The sequence below is a fragment of the Carcharodon carcharias genome, chromosome 9, assembly GCF_017639515.1.
Source record: "Carcharodon carcharias isolate sCarCar2 chromosome 9, sCarCar2.pri, whole genome shotgun sequence".
In the NCBI taxonomy this organism is placed as follows: domain Eukaryota; kingdom Metazoa; phylum Chordata; class Chondrichthyes; order Lamniformes; family Lamnidae; genus Carcharodon; species Carcharodon carcharias.
In genome coordinates this window covers 67,307,764-67,319,812 of record NC_054475.1, presented here as the reverse complement: position 1 = coordinate 67,319,812, position 12,049 = coordinate 67,307,764, and the positions used below count along the sequence as shown (strand labels likewise).

The 12,049-nt window shown below is 48.4% G+C and overlaps 1 protein-coding gene across 4 annotated transcripts in view; it reads left to right on the top strand.

Annotated features, from left to right (window-relative positions):
• Positions 1-12,049, top strand: part of dram2b (DNA-damage regulated autophagy modulator 2b) — a 138,945-nt gene that overhangs the window by 19,386 nt on the left and 107,510 nt on the right. For 2 of the 4 annotated variants that reach the window (XM_041194702.1, XM_041194700.1), the window contains exon 1: positions 5,153-5,483. In XM_041194702.1, coding sequence (XP_041050636.1) covers positions 5,353-5,483 — 131 coding nt within the window. In that variant the 5' untranslated portion in view covers positions 5,153-5,352. Of the gene's footprint in view, positions 1-5,152; positions 5,484-12,049 lie in introns of those variants that run through there. The other 2 variants (XM_041194701.1, XM_041194703.1) reach the window with 2 other exon arrangements.

Genomic DNA, 12,049 nt, shown 5'->3' with positions numbered 1-12,049 from the left:
GTGATAATGGAGACGACTTAGAAAAGAGCTAGACTGGATACTAAATATTCCTGGATTGGATGCAGGGGGCTGAATTTTTAAATGGCTCTGGAGGTGGGACCAGAGGTGGTGGGACCATTGGGCAGCATGTTGGGATGTTCCTGCCTCTGGATCATTTTGGAACGTGGTGACTTCGGGAGGAAGAACTACCTGCCCGTAGTAGCAGTCAGTCAATTGGTCATTATGAAGGGCCTTTTAAGACCACCGTGCTGATGCAGACTGAAATTTTCCAGGGATGGAGCTTCCAGGCAGCAGACCGGGAATGGGGTGGGGGGTGGGTGGGTGGATGGGAACAGTGTTCCATGTACCATTTTTTACAGGGCTGGAGTAAATTTGCAGGCAAATTAGAAAGGTGCAAAGATCAAAGATTTGTGATAATGGGCGACTTTAATTACCTAATAAAGAGCAGAATTTTCCATGCCCCCTGGTGTCAGGTGTGCTCAGTGGCGCAAGGGGACAATATGGTGAAAAGGTCAGAAACCGGTTTCACAACGTTGTGAAACCAGTTTGCAATCGTCCACTCAGCCAGTCAATGGTGGGCAGCGTTTTCGGCCGTCAGACATCGGGAGCCTCATTGTAATACATCTGCATATCATTGTAAGGCCAGCTTGCCGGACTCATCCCCTCATGCTGGATCATCCACCTATGTTGTCGGGAAGACTGGTGCAGAACAAGTCATGACGAGTGTGACATGCAGAAGTCAGGACTTACCATCAGGATCTTGCTGACATCATGGACATCCGAGCAGCAGAAGGTGCTGGAGCCTGACAGCAACAGGATCCTGGCAGAACATCCATCCCATGCTGGGTGGATTCTGCAGCAGCTCACGGAAGGTGGAAAGTCACTGTTGAGGGTCTGCTCACCACAGATGATCACCGATGGGGTGGGGAGAAAGGTCCAGCTGAGTTTGGGGGAGAAAGATGTACTGGGGGCTGGGAGAGTGTTGTGGGCGGTGAGGTTGGGAAAGCGAATGAAGATGGCGGGGGGGGTTTGGGAGTGGGAAGGTAGTACGGGGAGAGAAGAGGTTAATGGTGGAGAAGACGGCAGCTGGAGAGGAAGGTGAAAGGGAAGGAGTTTGGAGGGGGGAAGGAGTCCAGAGAGGGTAAGGAAGGAGTCCGGGGTTGGGGGACGGGGGTAGAGGAAGGAATCTGGGGTGGGTGGGGAGGGGAAGAAGGAGTCTGGGGTGGGTGAGTGGGGAGGGGAGGAAGGAGTCTGGGGGGCGGTGGTGGTGGAGGGGGAAGAAGGAGTCTTGGGTGAGTCTGTGGGGGAAGGTGGGGATGGAGTCCGGGGGCTGGGGAGGAGGAGTCCGGAGTGGGGGGGAAGGAAGGAGTCCCGGGTTGGGGAAGGGAGTTGTAGGAAGGAGTCTGGGGTGGGTGGGGGGGGAAGGAATCCGGGGGGGGGTGGGGGGGAAGGAGTCTGGGGGGTGGACGGGGTGGGGGAAGGAAGGAGTCCGGGAGGGGGTGGAGAGGAAGGCGAAAGAGGTCCGGGGAGGGGAGTGGGAGGGAGGAGTCCATAGAGGGGGAGGATTAAGGGTGGAGGAGGAATCAACAAGGGGGAAGGACTAAATCACAGGAATCTGGAGTGGGGAGAGAAGGAGTCCCAAGGGGGGGAAGGGTTTCGGAGGGGGGGATGTCCAAGTGAACGTACAGGGGAGGGCTCTGTTGAGTCTATGACTACCTCCTGGGGAGAAAACTGAAGGTGGGTGTGGATTGAGGGAATGGTGAGTGTGACTGAATGCAGAGTTAGGCGGTAGGATGGGATGGTGAAGGTGCAATGGTACCAGTAGAAGGGATGACGAGGGTAGTTGGTGGGGACTCAAAGGCAGACACGGACCCTGGGGGTGGGAAGGAGGAGGTTGGGGAGGTTAATGTGGTTGGGGGTGGGATTTTTGAAAAGGAAGGGAACCTGCATGTTCACCTGGACATCCTGAAAAGAAAAGGGTTGTGGTTGGTAGGTGACGATGGGGAGGTGGAAGTGATGCTAGAGGGGTATACTGTGGGAGGACCCGCGAAGCCTGTACATGAATCTGAAAGACATTATTACACATTATTCGATGAAAGTGAATATATTTCCAGATTGTAAAGTGACAAAATGTTTTCACTCATGCAACCAACTGTGATCAGAATTTCTTAACATTTCAATCCTTAGATTTCTAGGTGCTGCCTTGACATCTGCAGCTGGGGTGGAGACAGCCTGTGCAATGGTTGCCCTGTTGCCTCTGATGACTTCGGTGTGGTACCTCTGGAGAGCCGAGGTCTCAAGGGCCCCAGCTTGCTTTGGCTGTCCTCCTGTGGGCCAGATGCTCCCTCTGCAGTGATAGAGGATGATGTTGAGGGGGTCACAGGCAAAGGGGACTCAGAGGGAGAGGGGAGCCTCAGAGATTCCTGAGTGGATGACCCAGGGGTGTCTTGCTGCTGCTCCTCCTCCCTTTGTGCCCCCGAGGGCCCTGGCCTGACTCCTTGAGGGGAAGGAGCACCTGGACGGATGTTGAGGTGCCCTGTTTCCCCTCTCGCATTGTCACTGCAGGAATTCACCCATTGGTCCTGTGATGGAGATGCAGGTCTGTGAGCATTTCCACATTCTGCTGGACCAGGGTCTCCATGACGTCAGCCATCCTCCTCATGGAGACTTCCAAACGTGCACATGTGGGCACTACTTCATCAGAGGGCAGGCAGACACACTCCTCCAGCTTGCTTGCCACTCTGTAAAGGGCTTCTAGCAGCTCTGTGTGATGTTCCCCTGCCTTCTGCTGACTCTCCACAATGAGTTGGAAGGCCAAATCCAGAGGCTTGTCATCTGACTTGGACCCCACAGATGCCTGATCCTCAGCAGTCCTCTGAGTGCCAGGGAACTTGGCTGAACCTGCCTCCTCCTGTTGCAGACATGTGTCCGTGCGGTGGCCACAAGATTATGAACCTGAGCCTGTTCTAGATCTAGGTCCCACTGAGGTGTGTGTCTCTGCGTTGGTGGAGGGTGTGGGTAAGTGATGTGATGGGTCTTCCAGGCTGCTTATTTCCAGCTCTTCAATGGAGGGGGAGTACTCTTGGCTAGAAGTGAGGACATGGATGCAGCTGAGGGACTGGCTGGCTGAGGGTGTCAGTCACTTGGCAGAGCTCCCTGTGAACCAAAGTAGAGATAATTAGTGCATGGCAGCAGAGTCAAAAGCATGAGAGAGAGCACTCTCAGTTGTGTTGAGAGAGGGATGACGTGGTGCAGGATCATCATGAAGGTGTTCACTGCTGACCTCACTGTCACCACTGCCACAGTCCACATCCTCACCGGTCAGCACGATGACACACTGCTCAAAGTGAGTGAGGGGTCTAATGTGGGCCACTCCACCCTGGTCCTGGAGCTCTCCCTGCTGATGTGAGCAGGCTTCTCCTGCATGAAAAGAGATGGAGAGAGTGTGGCACTGTGTGGAATGTTTGTGTGGTGAACGAAGCCATGGACAGGATGAGGACGTAAGCTCCAGAGAATATGAGCCTGATGGAGATGTGAGGGTGTGTGTGTGAGTTAGTGGTGTTGTCTCTTGAGGTGTGAGATCCCTGTGGATGTGTGATGGATTTGGGAGTGAGAGAGTTAAGAGTGATGAGAAGGGTGACTTACCCTGGCGGAATGGATGAGACCATTCATCCTGTAGTGCCACCGGGTGTCTGTCCTCTCTTCCAGAGTGTTGGTGCTGACCACCACTGCCACTGCCTCCCCTGCTGGATTGGTGACCTTATTTGCTGGTCTTTGCCCAGAGCGGGGTTAGAGGACACCACAGTGGGCCTCCACTGCATCCAAAAGGCACTCAAGGGAAATGTCAGTAAACTGGAGGTGGGCGGCTGCAGTCATCTTGCCTTTCGGGGCCGTGTCTCCTTTGCAGCAGTCCTGGGCTGGAAGCACTGAGAGGTGTGCACGCAGCTGCGCTTTAAACATAGCACCCAGTGTGATGAAGCGGCGAGGTGACAGTGTGACGGGTGAATGAGAGCCTGCCTGCCATGGAAACAGCATGTTTCCCAGGAATGCATTATTAATGAGACGGGAATGGGACGATACAGCGTGAAAAGCAGCCATTGCAGCTGGCAGGTAAAACGTCCTTTTTCCCATCGTTACCAGACTTAGTGCAAATGTGGGATGATTCCTCCTATAGACTTAGATAGTGATGGTGTAAAGGCAGAGATGAGGAGAGTTTCTAGACTGTGTTCAGGATACTTTATTTTGACCATTGTGTTTCTAGTCTAATGAGGAAGGAGGCATTGCTGGATGTGGTTCTGGGGAAATGAAGTGGATCAAATGAATCAAGTATCAGGGGAACATTTAAGAAAAGAGAGAATATGAGAAGAGAATGGCAGCTAACATATAAGGTAGCCCAGCAACTGCAGGCCAGTCAGTTTAACCTGGGTGGTGGGAAAGCTTCTAGGGCAAACTAACAGTTACTTGGACAAGTGTGGATTGATTAAGGAAAGCCATCAGGGGTTTATTAAAGGTAAATAGTGTTTCAGTAATTTGATTTTTTTGATTAGGTAACAGAGAGGGTTGGTGAAGGTCATGGTGGTGGTGTACAAGAACTTCAAAAAAGTGTTTGATAAGGGTGTTAGCAAAATTAAATCTCATGGAACAAAAGAGACAGTAGCACACAACATGGCAGAGTTACTGAGAGTAATGGTGAACGGTTGATTTTCAGAAGATACACAGTGGTGTTCCCCAGGGGTGGATATTAGTGAGTGAAGCAGAGTTAGTGTTTCACGTCGAGAACCTTTCATCAGAATCTGAAACGAGATCTTTAGAGAGAGAAACAGAAGTTGCTGCCTGAGCTGCTGAGTTATCTCCAGTTTTCCTGTGATCCTTCACCCTGACACCATTGCAGTAAATCTCTGCACCTTCATTGCCATCCTTAAAGTGTACAGAATTGAACATAACTTGCTTTTGTAGCCTATGCTTCTATTGAGAAGATAAGGATTCCACATGTCTTTTAGCAGCCTCTCCGACTTGACCTGCCACCTTCAAAGATCGCAGGTCATGGGCTGAAGCTGCACTATGAGCCACCCACATTTCAGCTTGAGAGGGTTAAAAGCTGGAGAGAGGAAGATCTGTTTCCTGTATGTGTGGGAGGGAAAACCTGAGAAAGTGAAACTGATTTGTGTCTGTAATGATTTGCTGTAGAATGAGACTGGCTCCCAGTGTTGGTGCTGCGTCTGCATTGTCTTCATTTCAGAATCACTGAAAGGCCTGTCCAGCTATTTCTTTATCCTTGCAGACTGTGCTTGGGGAGTTGGAGGGCAGGCGGCTGACCTTTCTTCGGACGGTCCGAGCCCCGGGCTAGCAAAGATGTGGTGGTTCCAGCAGGGGATGAGCTTCCTTCCAGCCGCACTGGTCATCTGGTCAGCTGCTGCCTTCGTCTTCTCCTTCATTACAGCCGTCCTGCTCCGACACGTCGACCCTCTGGTGCCTTACATCAGGTCAGTAAGAGCGAGAGTTTAAACGAAACAAGCTGCTGGCAGGGCATTGCTCCTGACAATATACTAACTGCTGACTGTCCCGGGTTAGTTAGCATCTGACCAAAGGTCAGTGGCTGAAAGATGATCCCGTGCAACTGGTGCAGTTATTGAGTGTTTCCAGCATTCTCTGTCTTATTGCCAACTTCCAGCATCCGCAGGATTTTGCTGCTAAACGTGTGAAATTATCTGCCTGGGTTAGTCTCTCTCTCCAGGAGTTCCCCCATCCCAATAATAAAAAGAGTGGGGAGAAAAGTAAAACTTGTCCGAACTGGTCTTGTACACCTTAAAATGGAACTCCAGTAAGACTGGTGCCAGTATTACTGATTTTTACTGAGACTTTTGGGATTGGCTTTCCTTCTCTTTGATTGTCTTGTAGCCCAGGAAATGCAGAGGAGGCCAGTCTGAGAGAGAGACCCACAGACAGCCTTCCAGCCTTGGGAGGCGAAGGGTCACAACTAAGACATTGACTTTTGCTGCAGACCACCAGCACTTGCATCTTTTATTTCTGAGATTATTTGGTACCCTGTACTCTCCATTAACTTCAGATCATCCAGAACATTGCTGTCCATATCCTAACTCGCACCACACCCAAGTCACCCATTAGCCCTGTGTTCACTCACCTACATTGCCTCCTGTCTGGCAAGTCTCAATTTTAAAATTCTCAAAATGGTTTCAAGTCTGTCCATGGTCTGTCTGCTCCCTATCTCTGTAATCTCCTCCAGCCCCGCAACCTCTAGTTGTCTGCAATCTTTCAATTGCAGCCTCTTGTGCATCACCAATTTTAATTGCTGCACCATTGGTCTTTAGTTGCCTAGGCCCAAGCTCTGGAACTCCCTCCTAACTTCTCCACCTCTCTACCTCACTTTCCTTCTTTGGGACACTTTTTGAAACCTACCTCTTTGACCAAGCTTTTTGCTGTCTATCTTAATATCTTCTGTAGTTTGATCTCTAATTTTAACTGATAACTTTCCTGTTTAGTGCTTCAGACATCTTGCTGTGTTTAAGGTGCTATATAAATGCAAATTGCATGTAGGTCAGTGGATGTTCCTCTTCAGCTGTCACCAGAAAGCAATAGAAAATAAGGTAGCAAGTTAAATAAAAGTATCAGATGTTAGATTGTAGGCAGTACACCATTTTCTTGTGACAATGGAACTGTCTCAGTGTTATTGTTGCTGGTGTGTTTGACTTTAGTAAATGCAGCAGGTCCAGTTCCTTTAGGTTTGTCACACTTAGGCGGAGCATGTTCCTTTTTAATCCTCAATCATTTGTGGGGAGTCTTAATTGGGGCTGACACCGGACACAACAGCTCAATAGACCAGCTAACCTGAGCTTGTCTTTTTCTGCGTGTTCTTATAAGGCTTTGGGGCTCTTAGTAATGTGTTGAGGATATGGTCACTACTCCTGTGAGGAAGAGATATAAGAACAGGAGAGGACCTTCCAGCCCCTTGAATCTATTCCACAGTGAGATCACAGCTGATCTGTATCTCATATCTCTCAATATCCTCACCCAGCAAAAATCTATTCAACTTAGTTTTGAAAACTCCAATTGACCTCCAGAATTCACAGCCTTTCGCAGAGAGAGTTACAGACTTCCACCATCCTTTGTGTGAGAAACTTAGGACACTTGCTCATTAAAGTCGATGCTGATTTTTTTTTCCCCCCCAATTCCACTCCCCCCCCCCCCCCCCCCCCCGCCCCCCCAACCCAGTAAGCATTGGCTGTAGCTCGGGTTTGATTCCACAGCTCCAACCTCCAACCCTCAACCCCTCACCCGTGTGGGCTGTCTGTATCCAGGCAGTGAATACCAGGAGGTGTCCACAGGAGGAGGGGGGTTAATCACAGCCAAGCTCCACAGATGATCTTCACATGCCTGTTTCTTTTTCAGTAGGGATCACTGGGTGGTGAGGGAGAATGGCTGATTTTTCCTATTCAAACCCATTTATACCAAGGTTAATTGTCATGCATCTACAGCTGTCCCATTGTAAACCAGCCATCTCAGCACAGATCAAAGGATTTTTCTGGTCACTAAGACTTATAGCTACATTGGGAGATGCGTTTAATCAACTGATCAAGGGAGTTGGAGTTGAATTTCTTATTAAAAGCAAAATACTATGGATGCTGGAGATCTGAAATAAAAACAAAAAGTGCTGGAAAAACTCAGCAGACTTGATGAGTTTTTGCAGCACTTTTCATTTTTATTTCTGGATTGCTTATTATTGTTCTTTAAGCATAAGGAATTCTGAATTGGTGTTTCGTGACTGTGTGCTGATTTTAGTTTAGTGAAATTTGAGACAAAAAAAAACATTTCTATTCCGTGGGATGTGGTGGCCGCTGGAGAGGCCATGGATGTTGCCCATCCCTAATTGCTCTTGAGAAGGTGGTGGTGAGCTGCCTTCCTGAACTGCTGCAGTCCATGTGGTGTAGGTACACCCACAGTGCTGTTAGGGAGAGAGATCTAAGTGTAAATGATTTAATCAGAATCTGCCCAATTGTAATCAGACAGCACAGTCTGGAATCATTTCAAGCAGGAGGTTACCTTAAGCACTTGAAAAGTTTCTAAATACCACTTCCATTTTTGTGTAATGTTGTTTTGTGATGACAGTAAATGCTTTTCGAAAATGCAGCCAGACTAATGCAAAAGGCTGAGGAAAGGGTTAATCAGTCTGTCTGAGACAGGATGCACAGTGAAACCAAATATAGACTTGAGGCTGTTAAACACCTCCCTTCCTGTTAAAACTGACTGTTTAGGACAAATCTCTCCCCATCTCTCTGTCTCCCAGAACTCTTGCTGCCTTTCCATGTCCCCTCTGTCAAGTTCCTTCGGTTTCTGTGACTTGTTCCTTCTTTCTGTTTTAATCAAGCAGTAAATCTTATTTCATTCTCCCTCATGGAAGTTCCAAATTCTAACCATGCGGTGGAGGTTGGAGATACAAGTTCAAATCCCCACCACAGCAGCTGGGGGAATTTAAATCTAAATTCAATTAATAAATCTGGAATAAAAAAGCAATTCTCAGTGATGATGATCATGAAACTATGAGATTGTCGTAAAAATCCATTTGGATCCTTAATGTCCTTTAGGGAAGAAAAGCAGCCATCCTGATCTGGTCTGGCCTACATGCGACTCTGGACCCATAGCAATGTTGTTGACTCTTAAATACCCAAACTGGCCAAGCAAGCCGTTCAGTTATATCAAACAGCTGGAGCAATGTTCAATAAGAATAACACTGGATGGAGCACCTGGCATGGACCTAGGCACTAGAAACGATAAAGCCACACTCTGCCCAATTGATCTTGCAAAGGCCTCCACGCTAACATCTGTGGACTTGTACAAAATTGGGAGAGCTATCCCTTAAACTAGTCCAGCAAGTGCCCGACTTGGTCATACTCACCCAATTATAGCTTACAGACAATGTGCCAAACTCTTCCAAAAATATCCCTGGGTATGTTCTGTCCCACCAGCAGGATAGACACACTAAAGGTGGTGGCACAATGGTATACAGTTGGGAGGGAGTTGCCCTGGGAGCCTCCACGACTGATTGAGCTGGCCATGAGGTTCAGAAGATCTGCCAGACTGGGATTACTAGGTGGTGAGAGAACCAAAAAGAGGAAAGAACATATTTGACCTTGTCCTTGCCAATCTACCTGTTGCATTTGTCCATAGGAGTATTGGTAGGAGCAACCACCATTCGGTCATTGTGGAAACAAAGTCTCGCCTTCACATTGAGGATACACTCCATCATGTTATGTGGTACTACCACTATGCTAATTGGGAGCAAATTTGAACAGATGTATCAACTCAATACTGGGCATTGTGAGGCACTGTGGGCCATCAGCAGCAGCAGAATTGTACTCAACCACAATCTGTAACCTCATGGCCCAGCATATCCCCCACTCTACCATTACCACTAAGCTGGGGTATCAACCTTGGTTCAAAGAAGAGTGCAGGAGGGTATGCCAGGAGCAGCACCAGGCACACCTAAAAATGAGATGTCAACCTGATGAAGTTACAACACGTAAGAACATAAGAGCTAGGAGTAGGAGAAGGCAATTCAGCCGCTCGAGCCTGCCCCACCATTCAATACAATCATAGCTGATCTCATTTCGGCCTCAACTCCAATTTCCCGCCCTCTCCCCATAACCTTTCAACCCATTACTAATTAAAAATCTGTCTATCTCCTCAAATTTATTCAGTGTCCCAGCATCCACTGCACTCTGAGGTAGTGAATTCCACAGATTCACGACCCTTTGAGAAAAGTAATTCCTCATCTCTGATTTAAATCTACCGCCCTTAGCCTAAAACTATGGCCTCTCATTCTAGAATGCCCCACAAGATGAAGCATCTGCTCCACATCTACTTTGTCTATCCCCTTTGGCATCTTATATACCTCAATTAGATCTCCTCTCATCCTTCTAAACTCTAGCGAGTATAAGCCTAAACTGCTCAATCTCTCCTCAAAAGACAAGCCTCGTATCTCTGGAATCAATCTAGTGAACCTCCTCTGAACCGCCTCCAATGCAACTACATCCTTCCTCAAGGGGGCCAAAACTGTGCACATACTCCAGGTGCAGTCTCACCAATGCCTTGTACAGTTGCAACAACACTTCCCTATTTTTATACTCTCTTCCTTTAGCAATAAATGCCAAAATTCCATTTGCCTTCTTTATTACCTGCTATACCTGTATGCTAGCTTTCAGCGACTACATGACTTTCAGGACTACATGAATGTTAAACAATGGAAGCAGCATGCCATAGACAGGGCTAAGTCATACCAAAAATGACAAATCAGATCAGAGCTCTGCAGTCCTGCTACAACCAGTTGTGAATGATGGTGGACAATTAAACAACTCACTGGAGGAGGAGGCTCCACAAATATCCCCATCCTCAATGATGGGGGAGCCTGGCAGATCTATGCAATCATTTTCAGCCAAAAGTGCCAAGCGAATGATCCATCTTGGCCTCCTCCTGAGGTCTCCAGCAGCATAGATAGCAGTCTTCAGCCAATTCGATTCACTCCACGTGATATCAAGAAACAGCTGAAGACACTGGATACTGCAAATGCTCTGGACTATGACAACATTCTGGCTATAATACCGAAGACTTGTGCTTCAGAACTTGCCGCATCCCTAGCCAAGCTACCACTGCAACACTGGCATCTACCTGACAATGTGGAAAACTGCCCCGGTATGTCCTGTCCACAAAAAGCAAGACAAATCCAAACGGGCCAATTACCATCAGTCAACTCTTGATCATCAGCAAAGCGATGGAAGGTGTCGTTGCAGCGCTATTAAGTGGCACTTATTCAGCAATAACCTGCTCACCGATGCTCAGTTTGGGTTCCGCCAGGGCCACGCAGCTCCTGACCTCATGACAGCCTTAGCCCAACCTTGGACAAAAAAGCTGAGCTCCCGAGGTGAGGTGAGAGTGACTGCTCTTGACATTAAGGCAGCATTTGAGCTAGTGTGGCATCAAGGAGCCCTAGCAAAACTGGAGTCAATGGGAATCGGGGGGAAACTCTTCACTGGTTGGAGTCATACCTAGCACAAAGGAAGATGGTTATGGTTGTTGGAGGTCAACCATCTCAGTGCCAGGATATCACTGCAGGAGTTCCTCATGGTAGTGTCCTTGGCCCAGCCATCTTTGGCTGCTTCATCAATTACCTTCACTTCAAAATAAGGTCAGAAGTGGGAATGTTTGCTGATGATTGCACAATGTTCAGCACCATTCCCGACTCCTCAGACACTGAAGCAGTCCATGCCCAAATGCAGCAAGACCTGGACAATATCCAGGCTTGGGCTGACAAGTTGCAAGTAACATTCACACCACACAAGTGCCAGGCAATAACCATCTCCAACAAGAGAGATTCTAACCATCGCCCCATGACATTCAATGGCATTACCATTGTTGAATCCCCCACTATCAAGATCCTGGGGGTTACCATTGACCGGAAACTGAACTGGACCAGCCATATAAATACTGTGACTACAAGAGCAGGTCACAGGCTGGGAATCCTGTGATGAGTAACTCACCTCCTGGATCCCCAAAGCCTGTCCACAATCTACAAGACACAAGTTAGGAGTGTGATCGAAAACTCTCCACTTGCCTGGATGCAGCTTCAACAGCACTTCTCACCTGCCGCTGGTCTGATTTTTGGACAATTTCACTTGATCTCTGCTCTTCTTCCGACAATGACATGGGATTTTTTCCATTCGCCCAAGGGCAGATGTGACTTTGGTTTCAAGTTGCATCTGAAAGACAGCACTTCTGAAAGTGTAGCTCTCCCTTGGTACTACACTGAAGTATCAGCCTGGATTATTCGTCTTGGTCTCTGGAATAGTGCTGCACACTGAGCCATGGCTGGCAGATTCTACACAGACCAATCAATGCAGAGCAGCAATAAACCCAATGCTGAGCTCCGCAGCCAGATAGCCAGAGCGCTGCCTGACCTCCCTACACCATCTTTCCTCTCCTAGCTTGGCACTTGCTCCTGCCATGGCATGGGAACAGAAACCTGCAGCTCACACAGGAA